The sequence below is a fragment of the Lepisma saccharinum genome, chromosome 30 (genome assembly GCF_977018435.1).
Source record: "Lepisma saccharinum chromosome 30, izLepSacc3.1, whole genome shotgun sequence".
Taxonomy (NCBI): Eukaryota; Metazoa; Arthropoda; class Insecta; order Zygentoma; family Lepismatidae; genus Lepisma; species Lepisma saccharinum.
In genome coordinates this window covers 24,647,817-24,670,520 of record NC_139258.1, presented here as the reverse complement: position 1 = coordinate 24,670,520, position 22,704 = coordinate 24,647,817, and the positions used below count along the sequence as shown (strand labels likewise).

At 36.1% G+C, this 22,704-nt stretch overlaps 1 protein-coding gene across 1 annotated transcript in view; it reads left to right on the top strand.

The window, feature by feature from the left end:
- LOC145981795 (putative gustatory receptor 2a) overlaps window positions 1-22,063 on the top strand; it is a 362,953-nt gene extending 340,890 nt beyond the window's left edge. The window contains exons 2-4 of the mRNA XM_083115217.1: window positions 16,244-16,312; window positions 16,717-16,806; window positions 21,849-22,063. Coding sequence (XP_082971343.1) covers window positions 16,301-16,312; window positions 16,717-16,806; window positions 21,849-21,980 — 234 coding nt within the window. The 5' untranslated portion in view covers window positions 16,244-16,300 and the 3' untranslated portion in view covers window positions 21,981-22,063. The remainder of the gene's footprint in view (window positions 1-16,243; window positions 16,313-16,716; window positions 16,807-21,848) is intronic.
- The last annotated feature ends 641 nt before the right edge of the window (window positions 22,064-22,704 follow it).

Below are 22,704 nucleotides of genomic sequence, written 5' to 3'. Positions count from 1 at the left end.
GGTATGAGACCGTGTGATTACGACCTGTTTGCCAAAATGAAGGAACCACTGGGCGGGAAGCACTACGACACGCGTGAAGCCATCATACGTGCTATAGGGCGGTCACTGCGGGACATCGACAGAGATGGACGCGCTGACGGTGTACGACGCCTTCCATACGTGTGGCAGAAGGTCGTAGAGATGGGGGGGGGGGGGCGATTACATTGAAGGAATATAACACGTGCTCCTCTGCGAATACAGTCAAGTAGTTATTATACCAGTGTTGCCATGATGTGCTTCTGGTTAATATGTTGGTTATAACTTTATAATAAACTATTATATTTATTGGTTTGGAGAACACTGTCCAAAAAATAAACCAATTCGACTAATGTTTACCCCTGCCTGGTTAAGTCTACTTTTTATCCAACCCTTGTAGTACAAAAATATAAAACGTACACATTGCAGCAAGTTTGAATGGAGGCTCACGGATCGAAGTTATGACAAAGATCTTGAATTCGCCAAGCGTCCAATGACATGGGTACCTGGGGGAAACCCTGGGGGGTAAAGGCAGTCAGGGGTGTGATGCTGATCACATCACCCCCCCACTCACGACCGGATCAAGAAAGTGTGGGGCGTTACACCCCCTATACGCCTTCATGGCGTGGTGCTAACCACAGGGGAGCACTCTTTTGTTTTTATCTCTCCATTATTCTTTTTACTATTAATCACATTTTGTGACATTTTGTCCAAAGTAGTAATCTTGAGTAACTTGCCCGTATCTAGGATTTCTTTAAGTGGCGGGGGGAGATCCATAGGCGGACCTAGGTTTTTCTGGTGAGCCCATGTGCTCATTTGCCATGTGCTATAATACTGTAAACATCGTACAAAAATACGTAATGTATATGTAGAGGGCGTGTAGAGGTGTAGTTAAATTAGTGGAGACATATTTCATTTTACACACATTGATGGTACATAATCATTGTTGAGTTCTGCCAACTGACAACTTATATCTACGTAAATTATTTGATTTTCTTTATACTCGTAATATAAAAATCATGATAATTATGTTTTGTTATATAGATTACATTCCTCACATGCTTCTGTTATGAACTTCAAGTACTTTTGTAAAGTAGCGTATGGAAACCCAATTTTGATTGAAACCGTTATTTTTTTCAAATGCTTCACCAACATATTTTCCAGTACTCAAATTTGGTTTGTATTTAGATATTATTAAACTGATTATCCACAACAATACTTCACTATCCTCTGAAATAGCAGAGGAGAACATCTACGATCTGTATAATTGGCCACAACTTTCCCAATACTTATATTTTATAATTGCTCATTAATATTTAGGTTGCGTGATCTGTTTTGGAACTAATGTTCTAGAAGCTAGACAATGGGAAATACAACTATGATCAATTTGATTTTCTATCACGTGGCCAAGCGATACTCATGTTACGTGATCCATATTTATGTGGGAAAGAACTGTTCCACCTACGGATAGATCGTTTTCTGCAAAAGAATCTATGAATTTTCTTTAATTTCTCCAAATTCAATATCTAGGCATTAATATGTTCTAGTCCTTCTTATCTGATCCGATTTTGGCATTTAAGTATCCAATCAAGATGCATATACATTTTTTTATTCTATTATAGTATATGTTGTAATAAAATTATAGTTTTTTCTGTGATATGTGAAACTGCTGTTGGGCCGTAACACTGTGCTATTTCAATTCTTCATCTTTGTTTTAAACTTTGCAGATTTTCCATAAACGAGGTTCTATTCCATTATGCTTTTCTTTGTTTCCTTAGTAAGCGCAGTACCTACACCATATCTATAATGTTCTTCTTTTCTTCCCGAATACAAGTTCGTATATCTCTCAATTCTTTATATCTCGTTTCATTGATCTCAAATATGTCATGTCCAACCTTAGATCTAAATTTGAGCCACCGCTTAAGCCTACGACTCTCTCCTAACGTTTTCTCAGTTCAGCACCCAATTTTCGTTTTATCTTTCATGTCAAAAATCATCATCTCACGTGTCAGTCCAGCTGTATTCTTCGTATAGAGTAGAAGATTGAGAAAGGAACAAGTTTGGAAATGAAAGTTGATAATGGACGTGAATGGTCAGGTTGTGTTTTACCAGCGCTCAAATAAGTTTTCTTTTGTTCTATTGATCTCTCTTTATTACATGTAATGACATCATACAATTCCCTAAAATGTCACCGTTGGTCCATACCCTTCAGGTCTATTTCAGTAATTCCACCTTATGAGCTGAATATGGAACACCCATTTCACATATATACTCAAGGTGGTATTTTCTCTTCTAAACGAATCAATAACCATTAGGCTCTTAATTGTGTGCACAACAATTTCAACGTAAATGAAGTATTGATGTACAATTTCGATACAAATTTTACGGAATATATATTTTAAATTTGATGTGGATTGGTAAGAAAAAACTGTTCGAAGTTTAGCTCAAGTTCACTTCTCAATTAATTTTCCAAATGAAAACTCAAAGATATTATCTTTTTGCATCAATATCGCCCATATTCTTTATAACTAGGATTCTTGCCTTGTGTCCTCATACGTTTGTACATGTAGGTTCAAAACGGAAGATCCTACAATCCAAATCTTGGTTCTGTTACTCATGCATAATGATTGGATTTTATTCTGTACTATGTGTGTGGCACCTTATGTTCGGTTTGAGTTTTGATTTTCTTCAACCTGATGCATTAGTCTACTACACATTAATCGTAGATGTGATTTTAACTTTGATCAGTGGAATTTTGATGACTGCCTTGTCATTAAAATCACATCGTCACTTATCTCGTATATTTGATACGATTTCTCAGCTTGACGAAAATGTGCTTCTAGGTGAAATATCTAATTTGCTTGTGCTTCGTAAGTGCATTCTTACGGTGGTTTCTTTCATGGCAATTGTAATATCCTCAATCATCTTAGATTGTGTTAGTTTCTTTGATAAAATGTATTTCATCAGTATGCGTTTTTATATAACTGAATTTTTACATGCCTTTGTTCAGATACAGTGTTCCACTTTCTGTTCTGTTATTCGCGAAAGATTTTGATGCATCAACAACACACTTGTCGAAAGCATGGCAAAGCTAACAAAAAGTGTCCATAAAGCTGAAAATGATCTTGGAACAGTGTCGAAAAACTTGTATGCAAGGAGACGATATTTCTCTCATAATTTCAGGAATAGAATATCCCAGAACCACGAATTGTTCTAAATGTCACCCAAATGCAACTCATGCACGTAGTACACCCTGGACTACATTTTGCAGACTAACGAAACTCTGGCGCCTGGATTTTCAGCTACAATAATCTTCTGTAGAGCTAGTGATGTGACGTCCCTATATGATGGTGATTGTCTTTTCATCCATCTAATATTTTACCGTTCATCCTTATCTTTGCGATTACCCAGAAGTGGAAGAAAAGCGACGTAAACAATTAATTCAACCAAGAGATAATCTAAATGCAAACTCTTTGTCATGCTTTTGTTCCATGAACTGGTATTCAACTTGTTGGTTATGCGATTTTAATTTGTGTACTAGTTCAACAAAGTATTTCAATAAACTCTGTCCTCCTAGAACGTGCTGTCTTGCCCATATACAGGAAAATGCCAATTCGGACCTCTGCATATCCCTTTAACTATTCATCATTACTTACGTAGCCACATTTTGTGATTTTTCGTCACGACAAGTGTCGAATATGTCATTGTGGTGATCTGTTTTGGGACGAATGCTCTAGAGTATACTAAATACAGAATAAAGTATGTTGCAGATCCTAAATTGTCGATATGTAATGATGTCTTTCATACAGTTCACCTATGGTCCTGAAGAATAGAGTATAATGTACATTAATGATACATTAGCGTTAAATAATTATGTTATTATCTAGGTATATAGAAGATGAAAGGATCGAATGTTTTCTTATAAGTTCCTTAAATGACATGCTTTCCTGCCATTCTTTTTTGTTAGATAATTTTCTTTCATGATGTTTGTACGATGGTGTCAATACATTACGTCCATTAAGGCTGGTACAATAACTTTGTGACAAGAGTCGCCTAAAGATAGACCCATATATTGAAAGTACCGTCATTATACAACTCATTGAATATCTTGCAATTACAAGGTGAACACCGCCTCGTATTGATTGATAGAACGGTTAGGTTAGTTGGGGAGAATCCTTTACATGTTCTGCACTTGGGTTCTAAGTACACCATGAAAGACAAGAAGCACGATCTGTTCTTCTCTATATCACCAATCTTCTACATATCACGAATCGTTGGTATCTGGCCTTGTACAGTACAACGAGGTGATTCGAGAACATTGATGGCGAAGTCCATGATATGGCTTACTTACTCCATGATACTGCTTGCGTTGTTTGTAATAGGTTGTGTTTGGAGAGTGGTTATTCTCTTTGTGAACATCGACATGGCTGAGCTCCAATCAATGTTTAGTGCCAATTTGTTTTTGGACGAAATTTTAACAATTGGAGCTGGAATATTATTCGCCTTGTGTTCATTGAAGAGAGGAACCGAGCTGGTGAACATATTCTCAACAATTTCTAAGATAGATGAAAGTTTGCAAGTGCCAGGAATGTCCAATATCCGTACTATGAGAACATGTCTTCTGAAGATGGCTTTTCTCGGAACTATTATCACAGTCACAACCTGCTTTGATGCAATGCATATAAGCAAAGGTTTCAACTTGAAAATCATAACTTTCTTTGTGACTTTGTACCTGAAGATGCTTATACAGGTGCAATTCTCCAACTACTGTTCAGTGATTCGTGAACGATTTGCAAACATCAATAATTAGATTGCGATGGTCTTGGAAAAGGTTCATGGGTGCTCTCAATCATTGTTCAATATGCATGGAACACAGTTGAATGGAGGAACGCATTCAGTACTAGTCAGAACCAACAAGCACCTTCTGAATCATAGTTCGGACCTTCGGTTTCTCAGACACACCTTCTCTGAATTTTGTGATGTGATAAACAGTCTGAATTCAACATTGGACTTGCAAATACTGATAGCGTTGACCATAAATTTTGTCAAAACAGTAGCCTACCTCTTCTTCATCATACATAGCTTGGAATACTTAAGCAATTATTTGATTGCAAGATTGGCGACATTGGCTTACATTTCATGCCCCGTGGCGGAAATTTTTCTCCTGGTGTTATCTTGCAGTGATGTTGCAAAAGAGGCGAGATTGTACTTTGTGAATTTTTTTTCGTATAACTTCTTTTCGGTATATTTTTGGATACCGTCTTTATTTATGCAGTAGATATTCAACCATGGTCATTTTTAGAGACCGGGAGTTTTAATACGTGCGCATCTAACGCAAGTAAAATGTTCAGTAATGTTAGCCTTCTGATTATTAAAAAAAAAATGTAATACTTCACTGTTTGTGATGTGTAAGGGGAGAGGTTTCAATTTTAAAAAGTAGATAAAATGTCTAAACGTCATCGTGATTAGGTGTGTGTGTGCAGATTCAAGTTACAAGTACAACGTGAAGGCGGATTAAGTTTTCTTATTCATCTTTAGTTCTAGCCGTTCTGTAGTTCCGGAGTTGATGAAAAGTTGTCTTCCCTGCGAGTTCTTGACCACGACGCTAAATATAACAATTGGCAGTTTCCTTTCTGTTGTAATCAGAAAATATTATTCTAATTTTCATTTTCTTCGCATTCTCGCTATCTCGAGCTTACTGTTATGGCTTTTAATACTATTTTAGTTCATAATTGTGTTGTATCATATTCTCAGTTTTTAAACTATATCTCTTGCTCTTCATCCTTACGTCAATTCACGTGGAAATACAAAGTTCAAGTGTCATGATTGCAGATAATTTCTGAGATAGAATGGAATCGAAGAATTAATATATTCAAGATTAAACCCTGCCACGTTTAAATACTAGTGTAAACCACTTAAAATCCTATTATGTCGAATTATTCTAAAAGTTTCAGACAAGAACATCCTTTACCATTTGTGAAAAATTCAAGTTTAAATTTTAATACGTAATATCGTTTTTATAGGTCACTTTAAGACATTGAAAGTCATGTTATAGGTACATTTTGAGAATTTTTAGATCACCAATTTCTGTGCCCTAGTCATGATCATTTTCTGAACGAAGGTTGCATTTGATATGAACTACATATAATATATAAAATAAAATTTTACATATTAATTGTTGTAATATTGTTGAGAAGAAATGTTTTGTGAATGGCTGTCAGGATACTGAATATTCCAGAAAAAAAAAAACATATTTCTCTCTTTTTCTTCCTCTCGGGCTTTGAGGTCATTGGGAAACCTGGCATCATCCACATGTAATTAATCACATTCCCAGTCCCCGGGTGACATATCTTTCATTCACCGACTCGGGACCAAACGTCACAATAGGTAGCGGATGCCGGTCGTGTGATTGGAAACGATCCAGGTTTTTAGTTCGGGTACTGAGACGGACATTGTTGTCGTATTAGTGCGAGGCGGAGATAAAATACCTTGAAATATTACACTTTTGACTTTACCTTAGTTGTGTCGACTCGAATAATAAAACAGAAATAGCATTATACCTGATACCTGAAAACATCAAATAATAACTCAGACGAACGGTAAAATATGAATATATTGTATCAAAGAAAATATTGGAATAGCAAGCATCTTACAGGTCCCCCTAATTCAATCTCTCATTCTCTCACTCATTCTCACTCCTGGAGTTTGTCACATGGGAATATACATACAAATCATGGATCTAATGAACGTTCCATTTCCTTTTTGTTTAAACATTTACGTGAATTTAGATCATTAGTCTGTTCGCTCCTGTGCTTATTTAAATCAATATGCGCCAGCTCTCGGAAAGCAATTACCTGAAACAATTAGGTCGGTGTAGTTAAACCTTTCGTTCGAATGAAACTACGCATCAAAGTCGTAAGCACGACATTTACCAAGTTTCTCGGACGGGGGGGGGGGGTCATACACACAAGCCTCTCTCGTCATTGAGAACAATTACACCATTACATAGTGATGCAAAACTTAATCGGATTCAGCTGCCGGAATACACAAATTATTCATTTGCGCGAGCTAAAATTACAACAAAAACACTATGCAATAAAGAATACTACACTCGCACGACCTTGCTACATAACATACGCTTTCAACAAATTAAAAGACTAATCAGTCGACCTTTGACAGGCTAATTGACGCGGCTGGGCGGTTAGTTACACAAAAAATGGAGCACACTATGACAAAATTAATGTAATAGAAAGGAGCTTCAAACTCTAAATGCAGACAATCAAATTATGCAAATGAAATGACCTTTTTTATAACATTACTCAAAAATATTAGACACCGAAGTTATGTTCGGAGTTCCGGAGTCACTTTGGAAATCAATGAGATTTCGGATTTTATGGTACGGCGTTCATACAAACAATACATTCGTACATGGACATCAACCAGCTGAAGAATATTCTACCCAGACTCTGCTACATCGTAGGATCGTTCATCTTTCCTGGATGCGGGGATATGCACAAGGTTCCTTTGCGGCAGTAGTTGTATTTACAATATTATAAACCCCACTTACAAGTGTAGAAAATAAGAGGTTATTTGATTGAACAACCCGATTTGCTTACACTTAAAGCAATGCCAAGAGGGGCTTATACCCCAATTCCTCAAGTGTGATATGCTCTTAATTTTTAAGAATTTTGAATTCTAGTGTAGAAAAGAAGAACCCTAACAATACGATTTGCCCACACTTAAAACAATGCCAAGAGGGGCTTATACCCCAATTCTTCAAGTGTGATATGCTCTTAATTTTAAGAATTTTGAATCGTAGTGTACAAAAGAAGAATCCTCAACAGACAGATTTGCCTACACTTAAAACTATGCCAAGTTCCCATATGATCTTATTGTTTACATTGTGTTTTTCTGTCAAAATCCCAGGAATTGAATTCTAGTGTAGAAATAATAAGCCCCCCCCCCTCAGATTGATTCTGCCATGTGTACATTGATATAAAGCTCATAGCTCCTGGGTTCTGAGACCCAGTAGAGTATGGTGCATAGCCCCATGGTTTTTATTGTATTGTAAACAAGAGGCTAGGGTTTGAATCCTGATAAAATGTGAAGCCTCCCCTGATGGCAAAGTGTTAATATTGTTGCTTTGTAAACAAGAGGCTCGGGTTTGAGTCCTGACAAAATGTGTAAGATTGAAATACATGTGGCAAAATAATATCTCCATACGTGAGATTTAGAGAATAATTATTGTTAGTTGATATATAATTGATAGCTCCCACATCTGAAACCTGGTAAAAAGTGTTATACAACAGCATAAAAAAGCAAAATTATTTTATATTGGGGATCACCAGAGCCTAGTTATTGCTGTTGGGTATAAAAACACCAGCTCAGCCACTAACTGCTGTTATAATTGTTTTTGGCTATACTTGAAATTAAGCGGAAAAATACTTATATTCTCATAGCAAAACTTCCCGATCAATACAATAGGACATATGCAGGCGTGCATAATTAATTGCCTGCATGTTCTTCTAATCTTTTGATCAGTTACATGTCCCGGCCAGCAATTAATTATGCACGCCTGGGAGATTATATCTGCTGACATGCAATTTTCCCTGAAAGGACACAGTGTAGATTATATCTCTTGCATGCCATCCATCAGTGTCATTAACTCCAAGGTAAATTCTTAGTTGGCCGTTTGCATGACAAACATGCAAGCTTGAATGGATTCAGTTGTGTTAATATGTACCTGAGAGAGACTCTGAATATTTACTGTACATTTCAAAATCCAATTTTGAATTGTATTTGAGCTTGCCTGCTATATGCAGAGGTGCTGACAATGAGCTTGCCTGCTATATGCAGAGGTGCTGACAATAAGTTTGCCTGCTATATGCAGAGGTGGTGTAGACATAATTCCATGGCCTATATGTTCTATAATCAAAAGGCCCCAGGTTCGAAACCTGGCAGAGTGTCTGAGCCTCTCTGACTGCAAAGTGTTGGTATTATTGCTTTGCAATCAAGGGGATTCTGTGTTTGAGTCGGCTCTCTAGAATTGCTCTGTGACTCTCTCATTTCTTACATCATAAACATATGATTTTTCTCCTATGAGAATAACACTACATATGGTGTCATCAGGTAATGCCTCATGGAATTCACAGATAATTTTAATATTTGTCCTGTCATTAACCACAACTTGTTTCCTTTTTGAAGTGTTGATGACAAACATGGGTCTCTGTGCTTTGAATTCATCTGGTGTGTAATACATGTCAGTATTGCCAGTAGTGACCCTTTTGTATGCTGTAAATGCTTCATATAATTTAAGGAAATCATCCTTGGACATGTCTAAATTATAATTTTCTCTAGGAAATACCTCATTTCTGCCATTTTTAAGATATATGTTCTTGATGTTGCAGTTATCAAATCTACTTGAATTTTTTTCCTGATTATTGTGTCTTCCAATTTGAAACAGTACCACCACAAAATCCGGCATGTCATATTGTATATACTGGAGAATGAATTTGTAGCATCAAACTCATAATAAGTACCAGCGGCAGGCTTCTGTACATATGTTGCTACCTTAGTAAGCGCAGTACCAACACCATATCTATAATGTTCTTCTTTTCTTCCCGAATACAAGTTCGTATCTCTCCCAATTTTCGTTTTATCTTTCATGTCAAAAGTCATCATCTCACGTGTGCTTTCCAGCTGTATTCTTCTTACAGAGTAGAATATTGAGAAAGGGACAAGTATGGAAATGAAAGTTGATAATGGACGTGAATCGTCAGGTTGTGTTTTACCAGCCCTCAAATAAGTTTTCTTTTGTTCTATTGATCTCTCATTATTACATGTAATGACGTCATGCATTTCCTTAAAATGTCACCGATGGCCCATGCCCTTCAGGCAATTTCAGTAATTCCACCCTATGAGCTGAACACCCATTTCACATATATACTGAAGGTGGTATTCTTCTTTTCTGAACGAATCAATAACCATTAGGCTCTTCATTGTGTGCACACCAATTTCAACGTAAATGAAGTATTGATGTACAATGTTGATACAAAGTTTCACGGAATATATATTTTAAACTTGATGTGGATTTGTAAGAAAAAACTGTTCGAAGTTTAGCTCAAGTTCACTTCTCAATTGCATTTTCCAAATGAAAACAGAAAGATATGATCTTTTTGCATTAATATCGCCCATATTCTTTATAACTCGGATTCTTGCCTTGTGTCCTCATACGTTTGTACATGTAGGTTCAAAACGGAAGATCCTACAATCCAAATCTTGGTTCTGTTACTCATGCATAATGATTGGAATTTATTCTGTTCTATGTGTGTGGCACCTTAAGTTCGGTTTGAGTTTTGATTTTCTCCAACCTGATGTATTAGTCTACTACACATTAACCGTAGATGTGATTTTAACTTTGATCAGTGGAATTTTGATGACTGCCTTGTCATTAAAATCACATCGTCAGTTATCTCGTATATTTGATACGATTTCTCAGCTTGAGGAAAATGTGCTTCTAGGTGAGAGATCTAATTTGCGTGTGCTTCGTAAGTGCATTTTTACGGTGGTTTCTTTAATGGCAATTGTAATATCCTCAATCATCCTAGATTGTGTTAGTTTCTTTGATAAAATGTCTTTCATCAGTATGCTTTTTTATATAACTGAATTTTTACATGCCTTTGTTCAGATACAGTGTTCCACTTTCTGTGATGTTATTCGCAAAAGATTTTCATGCATCAACAACACACTTGTCGAAAGCATGGCAAAGCTAACAAAAAGTGTCCATAAAGCTGAAAATGATCTTGGAACAGTGTCCAAAAACTTGTATGCAAGAAGACGATATTTTCCTCATAATTTAAGGAATAGAATATCCGAGAAGCACATTTGCGACTTTCACAATCTTCGGATCAGTTTCTCTGAACTTTGTGATGCAACTGACACTTCGAATTCTGTTTTTGGTCTGAGGTTACTGATTGTCATCGCCATAAACTTTTTCAAAACTATCGTCAATCTTTTTTCAATTGCACATGAATTTGAAAACCTCTTCAGTTCTGCCTTGGAAGTCATCACAGTTTTGGTTTACACTTTCTTGTCCATCTCGCAAACCGTTCTACTGGTAGTTTCTGAAATGCAGTAGTACAAGAGGTAAGTACCACTTGTACAAACTTGCAAAATGTTATTGTGTGTTATTATTCTGCGACAAATGTGGTTGAATGTCCCGGTTTAGTTGTACGAAATGTTCTAAATGTCTTGTGTAAGAACTACTTGTGCAAATCAAACGCTTCCGTAATACCGTGTGTCTACATATTATTGAAGCTGTTTCACGATGTTACTGTAGGTGTATTATTGAACACATCGTGAAGTAACTTTGTAGTTTTTTTTAGAGAAACTCAACAAGTTTTGTGACACATTACAAGTGTTCGAAATGCCCTTCCTTCGTGATTATGCAACAATAACCTTTATAATGAAGTGCTTCCAAAACGTGATGCAGCATGTCCCTATCAATTCGATCAAAAGCACTGATGATACGAGCCCCAGTTCTGCTAGATCACTCAGTAATGGAGGCACAACCACTTAATCCTTCACATAACCCCACACACAAAAAAAGCCGCGCGGGGTTAAGTCAGGGGAGCGTGAGGCAGTGACAGCAGTTGTTGGTCATCATTTCCACAACGACCGATCCATCGGTTTGACACTCTGATGGTTAAGAATTCGTGGACATCGTGATGGAAATGGGCGTGGTACCATCCAACTGGTGGATGAAGTTCTCACTGTCTGTCTCCAACTGTGGCATGAGCCAATTTTCTAACATGTCAAGATATCCGTATTCTGTAACGTTTGTTCGCTGAAGAAGAAGGTGCCGTAAACTCTAAATGTCGAGATTGCACAAAAAATCAATTTCGGAAAGTCTCGAATATGCTCAACGACGACACGGGGAACAGAAAACCACCATAACTTGTAACGTGTTACAAAACTTGTTGAGTTTCTCTACAAAACTGCAAAGTTACTTCGTGATACGTTCAATAATACATGTACAGTAACGTCATGAAACTGCTTCGATAATTTGTAGACACCCTGCAGTACTGCGCGATGGATTCAATACTTAATTTGCTAAAAATTGAAGTTACTAATAATTAATGACGTGAGTGAGAGTCTGCTTATTTAATCAAGTCGTTTGCAGAAGTTGCTGTTCGTTAGCATATGCTAGTAACTTCTATATTTACATACTCGTTTTGTTTCCAACAAGTATGACAAAACATTATTACTTTCACTAAATTGAATTTTATACTACTATCAACTACTTAGTAGAAGGGATAAACTAGGGATGTAAGGGGTGACCATTTCTATGAACACCCAAATGTCAAACTCTCATGCACGTAGTACCCCTGGACTACATTTTGCAGACTAACGAGACTCTGGCGGCGCCTGGATTTTCAGCCACAATAATCCTCTGTAGGGCTAGTGATGTGTCGTCCCTATATGGTTGTGATTGTCTTTTCATCCATCTAATATTTTACCGTTCATCCTTATCTTCGCGATTACCCAGAAGTTGAAGTAAAGCGACGTAAACAATTAATTCAACCAAGAGATAATCTAAATTCAAACTCTTTGTCATAATTTTGTTCCATGAACTGGTATTCAACTTGTTGGTTACGCGATTTAAATTTCTGTACTAGTTCAACAAAGTATTTAAATAAACTCTGTCCTCCTAGAACGTGCTGTCTTGCCCATATACAGGAATATGCCAATTCGGACCTCTGCATATCCCTTTAACTATTCATCATTACTTACGTAGCCACATTTTGTGATTTTTCGTCACGACAAGTGTCGCATATGTCAGTGTGCTGATCTGATTTGGGACTAATGTTCTAGAGTATACTAAATATAGAATGAAGTATGTTGTAGGATCCTAAATTGTCGATATCTAATGATGTCTTTCATACAGTTCACCTATGGACCTGAAGAATAGAGTATAAATGTACCTTAATGATACATTGGCGTTAAATAATTATGTTATTACCTAGGTATATAGAAGATGAAAGGATCGAATGTTTTCTTATAAGTTCCTTAAATAACATGCTTTCCTGCCATTCTTTTTTGTTAGATACTTTTCTTTCATGATGTTTGTACGATGGTGTCAATACATTACGTCCATTAAGGCTGGTACAAAAACTTTGTGACAAAAGTCGCCTAAAGATAGACCCATATATAGAAAGTACCGCCGTCGAAGTCCATTATACAACTAATTGAATATCTTGCAATCACAAGGTGGACACCGCCTCATATTGATTGAAAGAATGGTTAGGTTAGTCGGGAAGAACCCTTTAGATGTTCTGCACTTTGGTTCTAAGTACAACATGAAAGACAAGAAGCACGATCTGTTCTTCTCTCTATCACCAATCTTCTACATATCACGAATCGTTGGTATCTGGCCTTGTTCAGTGCAACGAGGTGGTTCGAGCACATTGATGTCGAAGTCCATGATATGGCTTACTTACTCCATGATACTGCTTGTGTTGTTTGTAATATGTTGTGTTTGGAGAGTGGTTATTCTCTTTGTGAACATCAACATGGCTGAGCTCCAATCAATGTTTAGTGCCATTTTGTTTTTGGACGAAATTTTAACAATTGGAGCTGGAATATTATTCGCCTTGTGTTCGTTGAAGAGAGGAACTGAGCTGGTGAACATATTCTCAACAATTTCTAAGATAGATGAAAATTTGCAAGTTCCAGGAATGTCCAATATCCGTACTTTGAGAACATGTCTTCTGCAGATGGCTTTTCTCGGAACTATTATCACAGTCACAACCTGCTTTGATGCAATGCATATAAGCAAAGGTTTCAACTTGAAAATCATAACTTTCTTTGTGACTATGTACGTGAAGATGCTTATACAGGTGCAATTCTCCACCTACTGTTCAGTGATTCTTGAAAGATTTGCAAACATCAATAATTAGATTGCAAAGGTCTTGGAAAAGGTTCATGGGTGCTCTCAATCATTGTTCAATATGCATGGAACACAGTTGAATGGAGGAACGTATTCAGTACTAGTCAGAACCAACAAGCACCTTCTGAGTCAGAGTTCGGAGCTTCGGTTTCTCAGAAACACCTTCTCTGAATTTTGCGATGTGATAAACAGTTTGAATTCAACATTGGACTTGCGAATACTGATAGCGTTGACCATAAATTTTGTCAAAACAGTAGCCTACCTCTTCTTCATCATACATAGCTTGGAATACTTAAGCAATTCTTTGGTTGCAACATTGGCGACCTTGGCTTACATTTCATGTCCTGTGGCGGAAATTTTTCTCCTGGTGTTATCTTGCAGTGATATTGCAAAAGAGGTGAGGTTGTACTTTGTGAAATTTTTATCGTATAACTTGTTTTCTGTATATTTCTGGATAACGTCTTTATTTATGCAGTAGGTATTCAACCATGGACATTTTTAGAGATCGGGGCTTAATACGTGCGCATCTACCGGAATTGAAATATGCAGTAATATTAGCCTTCTGATCATTAAACAATGTAATTTATTTCACAGTTTGTGATGTGTGAGGGGAGAGATTTTGATTTCAAAAAGTAGAAAAATGTCTAAACGTCATCGTGATTAGGTATGTTTGTAGAGATTGAAGTTACAAGTACAACGTGAAGGTGGATCAAGTTTTCTTATTCTTCTGTAGTTCTAGCCGAACTGTAGTTCCGTAGTTGACGAAAAGTTGTCTTCCCTGCGAGTTCTTGACCACGACGCTAAATATAACAATTACCAGTTTCCTTTCTGTTGGAATCAGAAAATATTATTTTTATTTTCACTTTCTTTGCATTTTTGGGATCTCGAGCTTATTGTTATGGCTTTTAATATTTTAGTTCATAATTGTGTTGTATCATATTCTCAGATCTTAAACTATATCTCTTGCTCTTCATCCTTACGTCAATTCACGTGAAAATAGAAAGATCATGCGTCATGATTACAGATAATTTCTGAGATAAAATGGAATCGAAGAATTAATATATTCAAGATTAAACCCTGCCACGTTTAAGTACTAGTGTAAACCACTTAAAATCCAATATGTCGAGTTATTCTAACCGCTTCACAAGAACATCCTTTGCCATTTGTGAAAAATTCAAGTTTAAATTTTAATACCTATTGCAATTTTATAGGTCACTTTAAAACATTGAAAGTCATGTTATTGGTACATTTTGAAAATTTTTAGATCACCAATTTCTGTGTCCTAGTCATGATCTTTTTCTGAACGAAGGTTGCATTTGATATGAACTACATATAATATATAAAATAAAATTTTACATATTAGTCGTTTTAATATTGTTGAGAAGAAACGTTTTGTGCATGACTGTCAAGATACTGAACATACCAGAAAAAAAATATTTCTCTCTCCTCCTCTCGAGCTTTGAGGTAATTGGAGAACCTTGCTTCGTCCACAGTCATTCAATCTTTCTTATTTTTCTTAATATTTTTCTAGACCTTAATTTTCACTTTCATTTAACCTTCAGTAATTCATTCATGCATTTCTGTCATGGTCCTCGTTTTTTAAGCATCGACACCTCTGTCACATTATCTATGTGTATAGCAATCATAATTGTTTGCGAGTGTAAGCGTAACAGAAAAGGAAACATGTACAGTATGTTTGAAAGATAATTTGTAGTTATATTTCTAATTCTGTACTCATGAATGACACACACACACACTCATGTCATATGTATATGTGTGCATATATATATATATATATATATATATATATATATATATATAAATTAAACATTGTCCACATACGTAATAATCCCATCTTGATGGATACCAACTTGTATTTATGAGAGAAAATTTATTATTTCCAGTTTAGAAACAAATGAAGACCACATTGAAAGAACGTGCTTTGTCCACATTCTTCACATTGCAGGAGAGCACGTTATTTCCCTGTATACGCAACCAAAACCTCTTTGTAATGGATGAATATAGGACGTTCTATTCTTGTAAAATTCCTAGTTAGAAAACCCCTTCACAGAGCTATTTGATAGCACCTTTACCTCAATTTGGGTAAAAGTTGACAAAGTACGTTATTTCACTGTGATCTTCAAATGTATTGTGACTTATTTCTAACAAAAACATTATTTGTGTGTGTATTAGTCATATTAAAGCTTACATTAGTTCGAACATTAGAACAAATGTAATAAAACTTTTCAATTTAGTGATAACTATTTTTTGTATTTTTAGGCTGAAAAAACTGGTGTTTTGGTTCACAAACTACAAGATTCAGGACTGTATCCAGGCATGAAAGAAGAGGTAATTGCTTTTTCATAAACATATGATTAATATAAGTTTTGCTGGCAGTTATTGTCATTGAAGGACAGTGTGTTGGGAGAATTCTGTTGTAGTTGCTGGCAGTTATTGTCATTGAAAAACAGTGTGTTGGGAGAATTATGTTGTATTTTCTGGCAGTTATTGTCATTGAAAGACAGTGTCTTGGGAGAATTCTGTTGTATTTTAACTATCTTAAAATTTAAGATCCGTAGGCTGGAACCTAAGTCCATAGGCTATATTTGATATGTGATGAATGTAAAAATGGACAAACTGGTCTACTAGTATCGAATGTCAATTACTTGACAAAGGCAAAGGTTACATCTTTTCCAAATGTGACGTTGTGCATGAGAACGATGACATTTTACCTTTTTCTTTTTAAATTTCAGATTCAGATGTTTTCGTCTCTTGTGTTGTACAGAAAAGTCAAGTTCACAGCTTGTGGATTCTTTCCTCTGGATTTTACACTCTTACACTCGGTATGTTCAACTTATACCACAAGAACTACTAACTTTAATTTTTTACAGAAAATTCTAAATGGGCTACATGTAGGTGTGTAACATTTTAATACATTGTCTTGTCAGTAACTTTCTTCCGAAAATCCATAGTTGCTATCGCTAATGTCAGCCTAGAACACTGAACAACTTCATTCGGTTTACTTTATTGATTTTTCATTTCATATAGGCTAGTTCATTCATGTATTTTGTGGGGATCTGAGATTCATTGTATTTGAATGTATTGAGTTAGTCTTTTTTTAAATATTTCTTAGCAACAACCTTGCTAAATAGTGAAAACTATATAAAAATCCATCGTCCTAAATAGCATATACTATCTAAATATGCATATCTCTAATATATACATTATTGTAATATTTTCGAAGTTTAAAGTGAAATAACCTCTCTCGCGCTCTCTCTCTCTCTCTCTCTCTCTCTATCTCTTTATCTATATATGTATAAATATGTACTTCCCAACACATACATAGGCCTGCGTACGAGGGATGCCAGGGCTGCCTGGGCACCCCACAATGTGCCCTAAAAAATAAAAAAAGACAAAACTATCATTGAAATAAAGAAAATAATATCCGTGTTAAAAAGTATGGAATTTAGTTTCATTTCAGATGCCTCGTCTCTCTTGCTCCCACTCCCAAAACAATGTGATATTGTTTACAATTATATTCAGTAATCATGTAGCAAAGATGATGTTATTCTCTTTATAAAACTCCAGAAATCGGCCTTTATACCTTTCAGGCCAGTCAACAAGGGGGTCCAATAAGGAAAAAATCCTGGAAAGCTGGAACAAATTCTATTATCTTTGTAAAAGTGTTCTCAACAACATATTACTTTTGCATCCCTCTATCACTCCTGCTTTGGCCGCCATCTTTGAAAAATGGCGCCTAAAATCTGTTTTTCGCCAATATCTCCCTTGAAAAGAATTTTATAGCAAAATAGCTGATGGCAAAACTTAATCTACATAAACGTCTCTACAAAAAATGCTCTGTGCATTTTTCTTCTAGGATGTGCCGTTCAGCTGCTAGAAGGGCGAGAAATTTCACCCCTTTTCCCGCACCCCATTTTTCAAGAGCGAAATTCAGGGAAGCCTCTTTTGCATGATGTTTTGTAGCATTTCCCTGTCATAAAGCTGGAATTATTACATTATGTTCTTTCTTACAATGTAATTTATGGGTTCAACTGGTTCTATCATTGCACACAGTAGTTTATAGGAAATATTTAGCGTCACCTATGTGTAGGATATGCTTGGTCTCAAAGAGAAGATAAATCCAATTAAATATGTTGACTTTGTCCAAAAAGTTTAATTCACAATAAAACGATGAAAAAGTTATGGTCCGGGATGTGGTCAGATATGACGACTGAACAGATCATGATGCGCTTCATGACTGACTAAGTGCCAACTAAGTGGATTATTTACATGCCTACTAGTTTGCAGATAAAATAGAGGAGTAGCATGTCGATGCATGAAAGTCTTTAATATCAATGGATAAGCAAGACATCTAGTTCTTTTGTCAATGATTCTCATCTCAACCACCATTCCCTGATTTTGATATATTGAGTGAATAATTACTTAGTAAATTCTCCTGCCCGTTTCCAGTGATGAGGTAGAGACGCAGAGAACCAAGAAGTCCTCTCCTAATGATCCTTTTTTACCACTCACAGAAAGTAAAGAAGTTGGAGATGCTAGTTACATCATTGATGGAGAATTCTTGATTCACTGAGTTGTTTGTCAACAGCGAGAAATATTTGATACCATTCTAGATTCTAGATAGGTGCATTAAATACGAAAAGAAACACTGCAAGAGAAATACCATCATCGTCTTTGATGGATACCGTGCGAATGTGACAGAAAAAAGTACCAAAGCTGCTGAACCTGCTCGTCGACTAAAATTCTCTTCTAGAGAGTTCATATTTGAAGAAACCATGCCTGCGACAAGAAGTCAAAGCACGTTTAATTCAAATGAGAGGAACAAGGGCCGGCTCATCTCAATGTTGAAGTATCCTCTGTGAAAATTGTAGGTGAAGATGTGGACTTTCCTTTATAATCACTGCCTTAGTTGAGTCAAATTCAAACCTATGTGTACTTCTTGAAGCAAGGAACAGGGGACATAGAAACAATGTGTCCACACCTAGTTCCATGAAATACACGGAGAACATACAGTTCTTATTGCGACCAGTGAGCCTGATACTGCTTCAGCTGTTTTCACACAAGAAAAACTAAAGTTTGTTAATTTATTAGGAAAGAAGTCCGGAAATATAAGAAGCCGCACTCTAATGGCGTACTCAAAATCTCAGTATTCTAGAAGATGAAGGGAGCTTTCAGATGAAGGCGACAAGCTGGACGTCTGCTGAGTTAAATTCACTTTATTCACAGAAAGGCTAATCGGGACAGTTTAAAGTGGGATCTGAATCAATGTGCCTCCACCGGGTATTGAACCTGGGACCATATGATCAGCTTCTTACTGCACGTCCTTTAAAATAATTCACTAAGAAATATTGTCCTTCATTAGGACACAAGAAGGCTTGCAACTAAAGTCTGTACATTAACCTAGCAGACATATTAATTAAAAAATTCAATGAAAATCTTAAGCCGCAAAATTGTAGGTTTAGAGGAATTATCCAAAAAGGGCTTTATAGTAAAGAGGTTTATATAACAACATGCCTGAAGGGCTTGAGACTACATAAATGATAATAATAAGAATATAAACCCCAATCTAAATTCAATAAGTAACCAAGAAACAATGTTACAGAAATTAAATTATACAATTAAATCTTTAAATTAAGATGTATTTCTAACTAAGACTTCCTAACACTTTATTTAATGAAAATGGATTATAGTAATTTCAATTTAATATTCAACTTTAATATTAATTTTCCCCCAAAAGACCTATCTCAGAATAGAACAAAGTGTGCTGTGCTTCAACTAAAATATCCCAACTAAATACACTTCATAAAATAACTTAAAATACTAAACCATTACAAAAACCGCTACTCCCTGGACTTTGTTCCATTCCGAGTATGTCCCTTTTTAACACTCAAAAGAACTCAACTTAACGTGCTTTAACCTCAGCTAATCAGTGGGAAGTGAAGTTCCCATACAAGGCTTGCTTTCCTCCGACCTTCGGTATTTCTTAGCCACACCCCTTTTTCCAAATCAAAACCATCTGGTGGCAAACTAACCAAACATTTATCTTTTTTACACTCGAAGACCTTGCATATGGCTATAACCCCTTGATTACAAGGCGACGGCGTTACCACTACGTCATCAGAGAGGCTCTCGTCTCGACCTTCTTACTGCATGCACATTGAATGTTTTGCTTTAGACTAAAGTGGTGCGTGTCGCTTCGGTGTGAAATCACCACGCCGATTGTGGCCTGTTACCTGCCGCTTCAGTCTGAAAGCTCCCGACAACTGTGATGATCTAGTTGATATCCACTTAGAAGAATTCTTGCTGGTAGAAGTCAGGAGACAAAAGTATAAGAATGCATTTGGTTAATGGGAGTAGTAGAAATACAGTCATTATGTATGCACATTTGTTTTACGTGAAATATTACAAAATTATTGTTTAATTAGATATGTATATTACAACTTGAAATACATTTTCCAAGAAACGTCATTTGAATATTTAGAATAGATAATAACATAATATCCCGTGACTCCACGATAACCCTTGAAGGGCATTGGCCTATCTCCCGACTGCCAGTCTCCCTCCCACAATAGAGGTGTGGAAATCTTCAACCGGTAATTGGTTGACGTGGGGTCAGCACGAAGAGCCGTCAGCCGTTATAATTTCCCAGACCGAGTTACGCTACACAGTCGTAGATTTCCCAGACCGGGTTACGCTACACACTCGTAGCCCCCCCCCCCCCAATTGCCTTACGATGGTGGGTTGCCACCGGTCCTATACACAGACCGGAAACCTATAGACTGAACCCAGACAGACTTGAACCCATGCCGTGCCGCAGTCGGAGTCCAAAGCATAGCGTCCTAGACCGCACGGCCACGGAGGAGGACATTTAAAAAATAGGTTCACCTCTATTTTAATAGGAAATGAGGGCCTCAAGTTTTCGTACAAATAGATGTTTCCTTCAGTTTCGCTCTCGCAAATCGGGGCGGTGAAAGAGGTGAAATTTCTCGCTCCTCTAGCACCTAGATAAAAAATGCACAGAAGATTTCTTGTAGAGAATTTTATGTAGATTAAATTTTGTCATAACCTATTTTGCTGTAAAATGCTTTTCAAGCGAGATATTGGTGATGTACTTATTTTGGCCGCCAAAGTAGGGGTGGTAGAGGGGTGCAAAATTAATATGTTTTTAAGAACTCTTTTACGAAGATAATAAAATTTGTTCCAGCTTTCCCGGATTTTTTTCCTTATTGGAGTCCAAAAGCATCCCTTGTTGACTGGTCTATTTACCAAGTAGCCACAATTGTTATCCAACCTGCTTCAGCTCCCAAGATCTATTTATTTACTTACAGTACCAGTTATATCTTTTTTATTACCATTACCTGTTATATATATTGCATTACCTGCAGAGATACAACCGTGTATTGAATTGCATTTGTAAGAGTCTGTTATTCTACAACAACATTGATTTTCAATTGTTTACTTTCATTATTTAAATATTATAAATATTAATATTACAATGATACAAAATTCGTGCTGAGGCGATAACGAATACTCAGACACTATAATGTTTAAAATTTCATCTTTATTTACATAGTTTATGTGAAAAAGGAACATGAAGTGACAACAATTAGCCTAACATTGTTCACATAGGCAAATCAAACTCCCATTATGGCACTTCCAAATAAATTAATCTGCGCACGCCTATGCACAGACATACATATGTATATATGTACACAAAAACACACCCACACACACATTTAAAACATGAAATTTAGCATGTGGAATCTTAATGAAATTAGTGTTTGCAATTTTTTAACACTGATATTTAACAATTTCCGTTCAACAAATAGTAAGAATTTTAGAATGTTTTTTTGTCCATTTCCAGATTGCTGGAGCCGTAACAACATATCTGGTGATTTTGATTCAGTTTCAAATATCTACAAAGCAAACTATTGATTGTTCACAATGTACAGTGGTTTCCACAGAAACAAATGACAACTCTACGGGGATCAATTGAGATTTTAGGTGGGGGGAAATGTACAGCATATTAACTGAATTAATAGATGAACTGTAACAGAAGTATTTCGACATGTAAGGGAAGTGCACGTGTGTATGTATGTATGTATATATATACACATGCAACTCTATATTCTTTGATGTTAGACTGAATATATTAGAAATTATAACTGTTCTCCTACTGAAGTGAATTCTATCATTATTTGCAATTTCCTTTGTTCAAGTATTCGAAAATATTAAATAAGAACAGTGCTTAAAGTGCAACTGTTTCTCACGTTCATATTTGGAAATATAATGTAAATAAACCTAAACATGGCTCATATTATTTTAAGTAGTCTCCTCGAAATTATTTTATATCATTATTATTAAGAAACACACTTGCATGTCTAAGTGCATACATATTAACGCTGTAGTAGATTCTAAGCTTTTTGCTCCCAGAATTGCAGCGGATACACTTTTCGTACTTAGATGAAGTATTTATCAGATCATTAGAATATTGAATTTTTTCATGTGTTTGAAGCTGAAAAGAACTTTCATACCAATCGATTACTTTGTATTGATTGATAGAAGATGTTGGAAATATTATACACATTGCTTGACACTTTCGAAAGGCAATGTTTTTTTTTCCACTTTGTACATTGAGAAAAGGAGTAAGATTTAGATAAATCAGTCAGTTTTGATCAGTAGTGTACTTTGTATTGCTTAAAATGGTCTGGCAGGAAAGA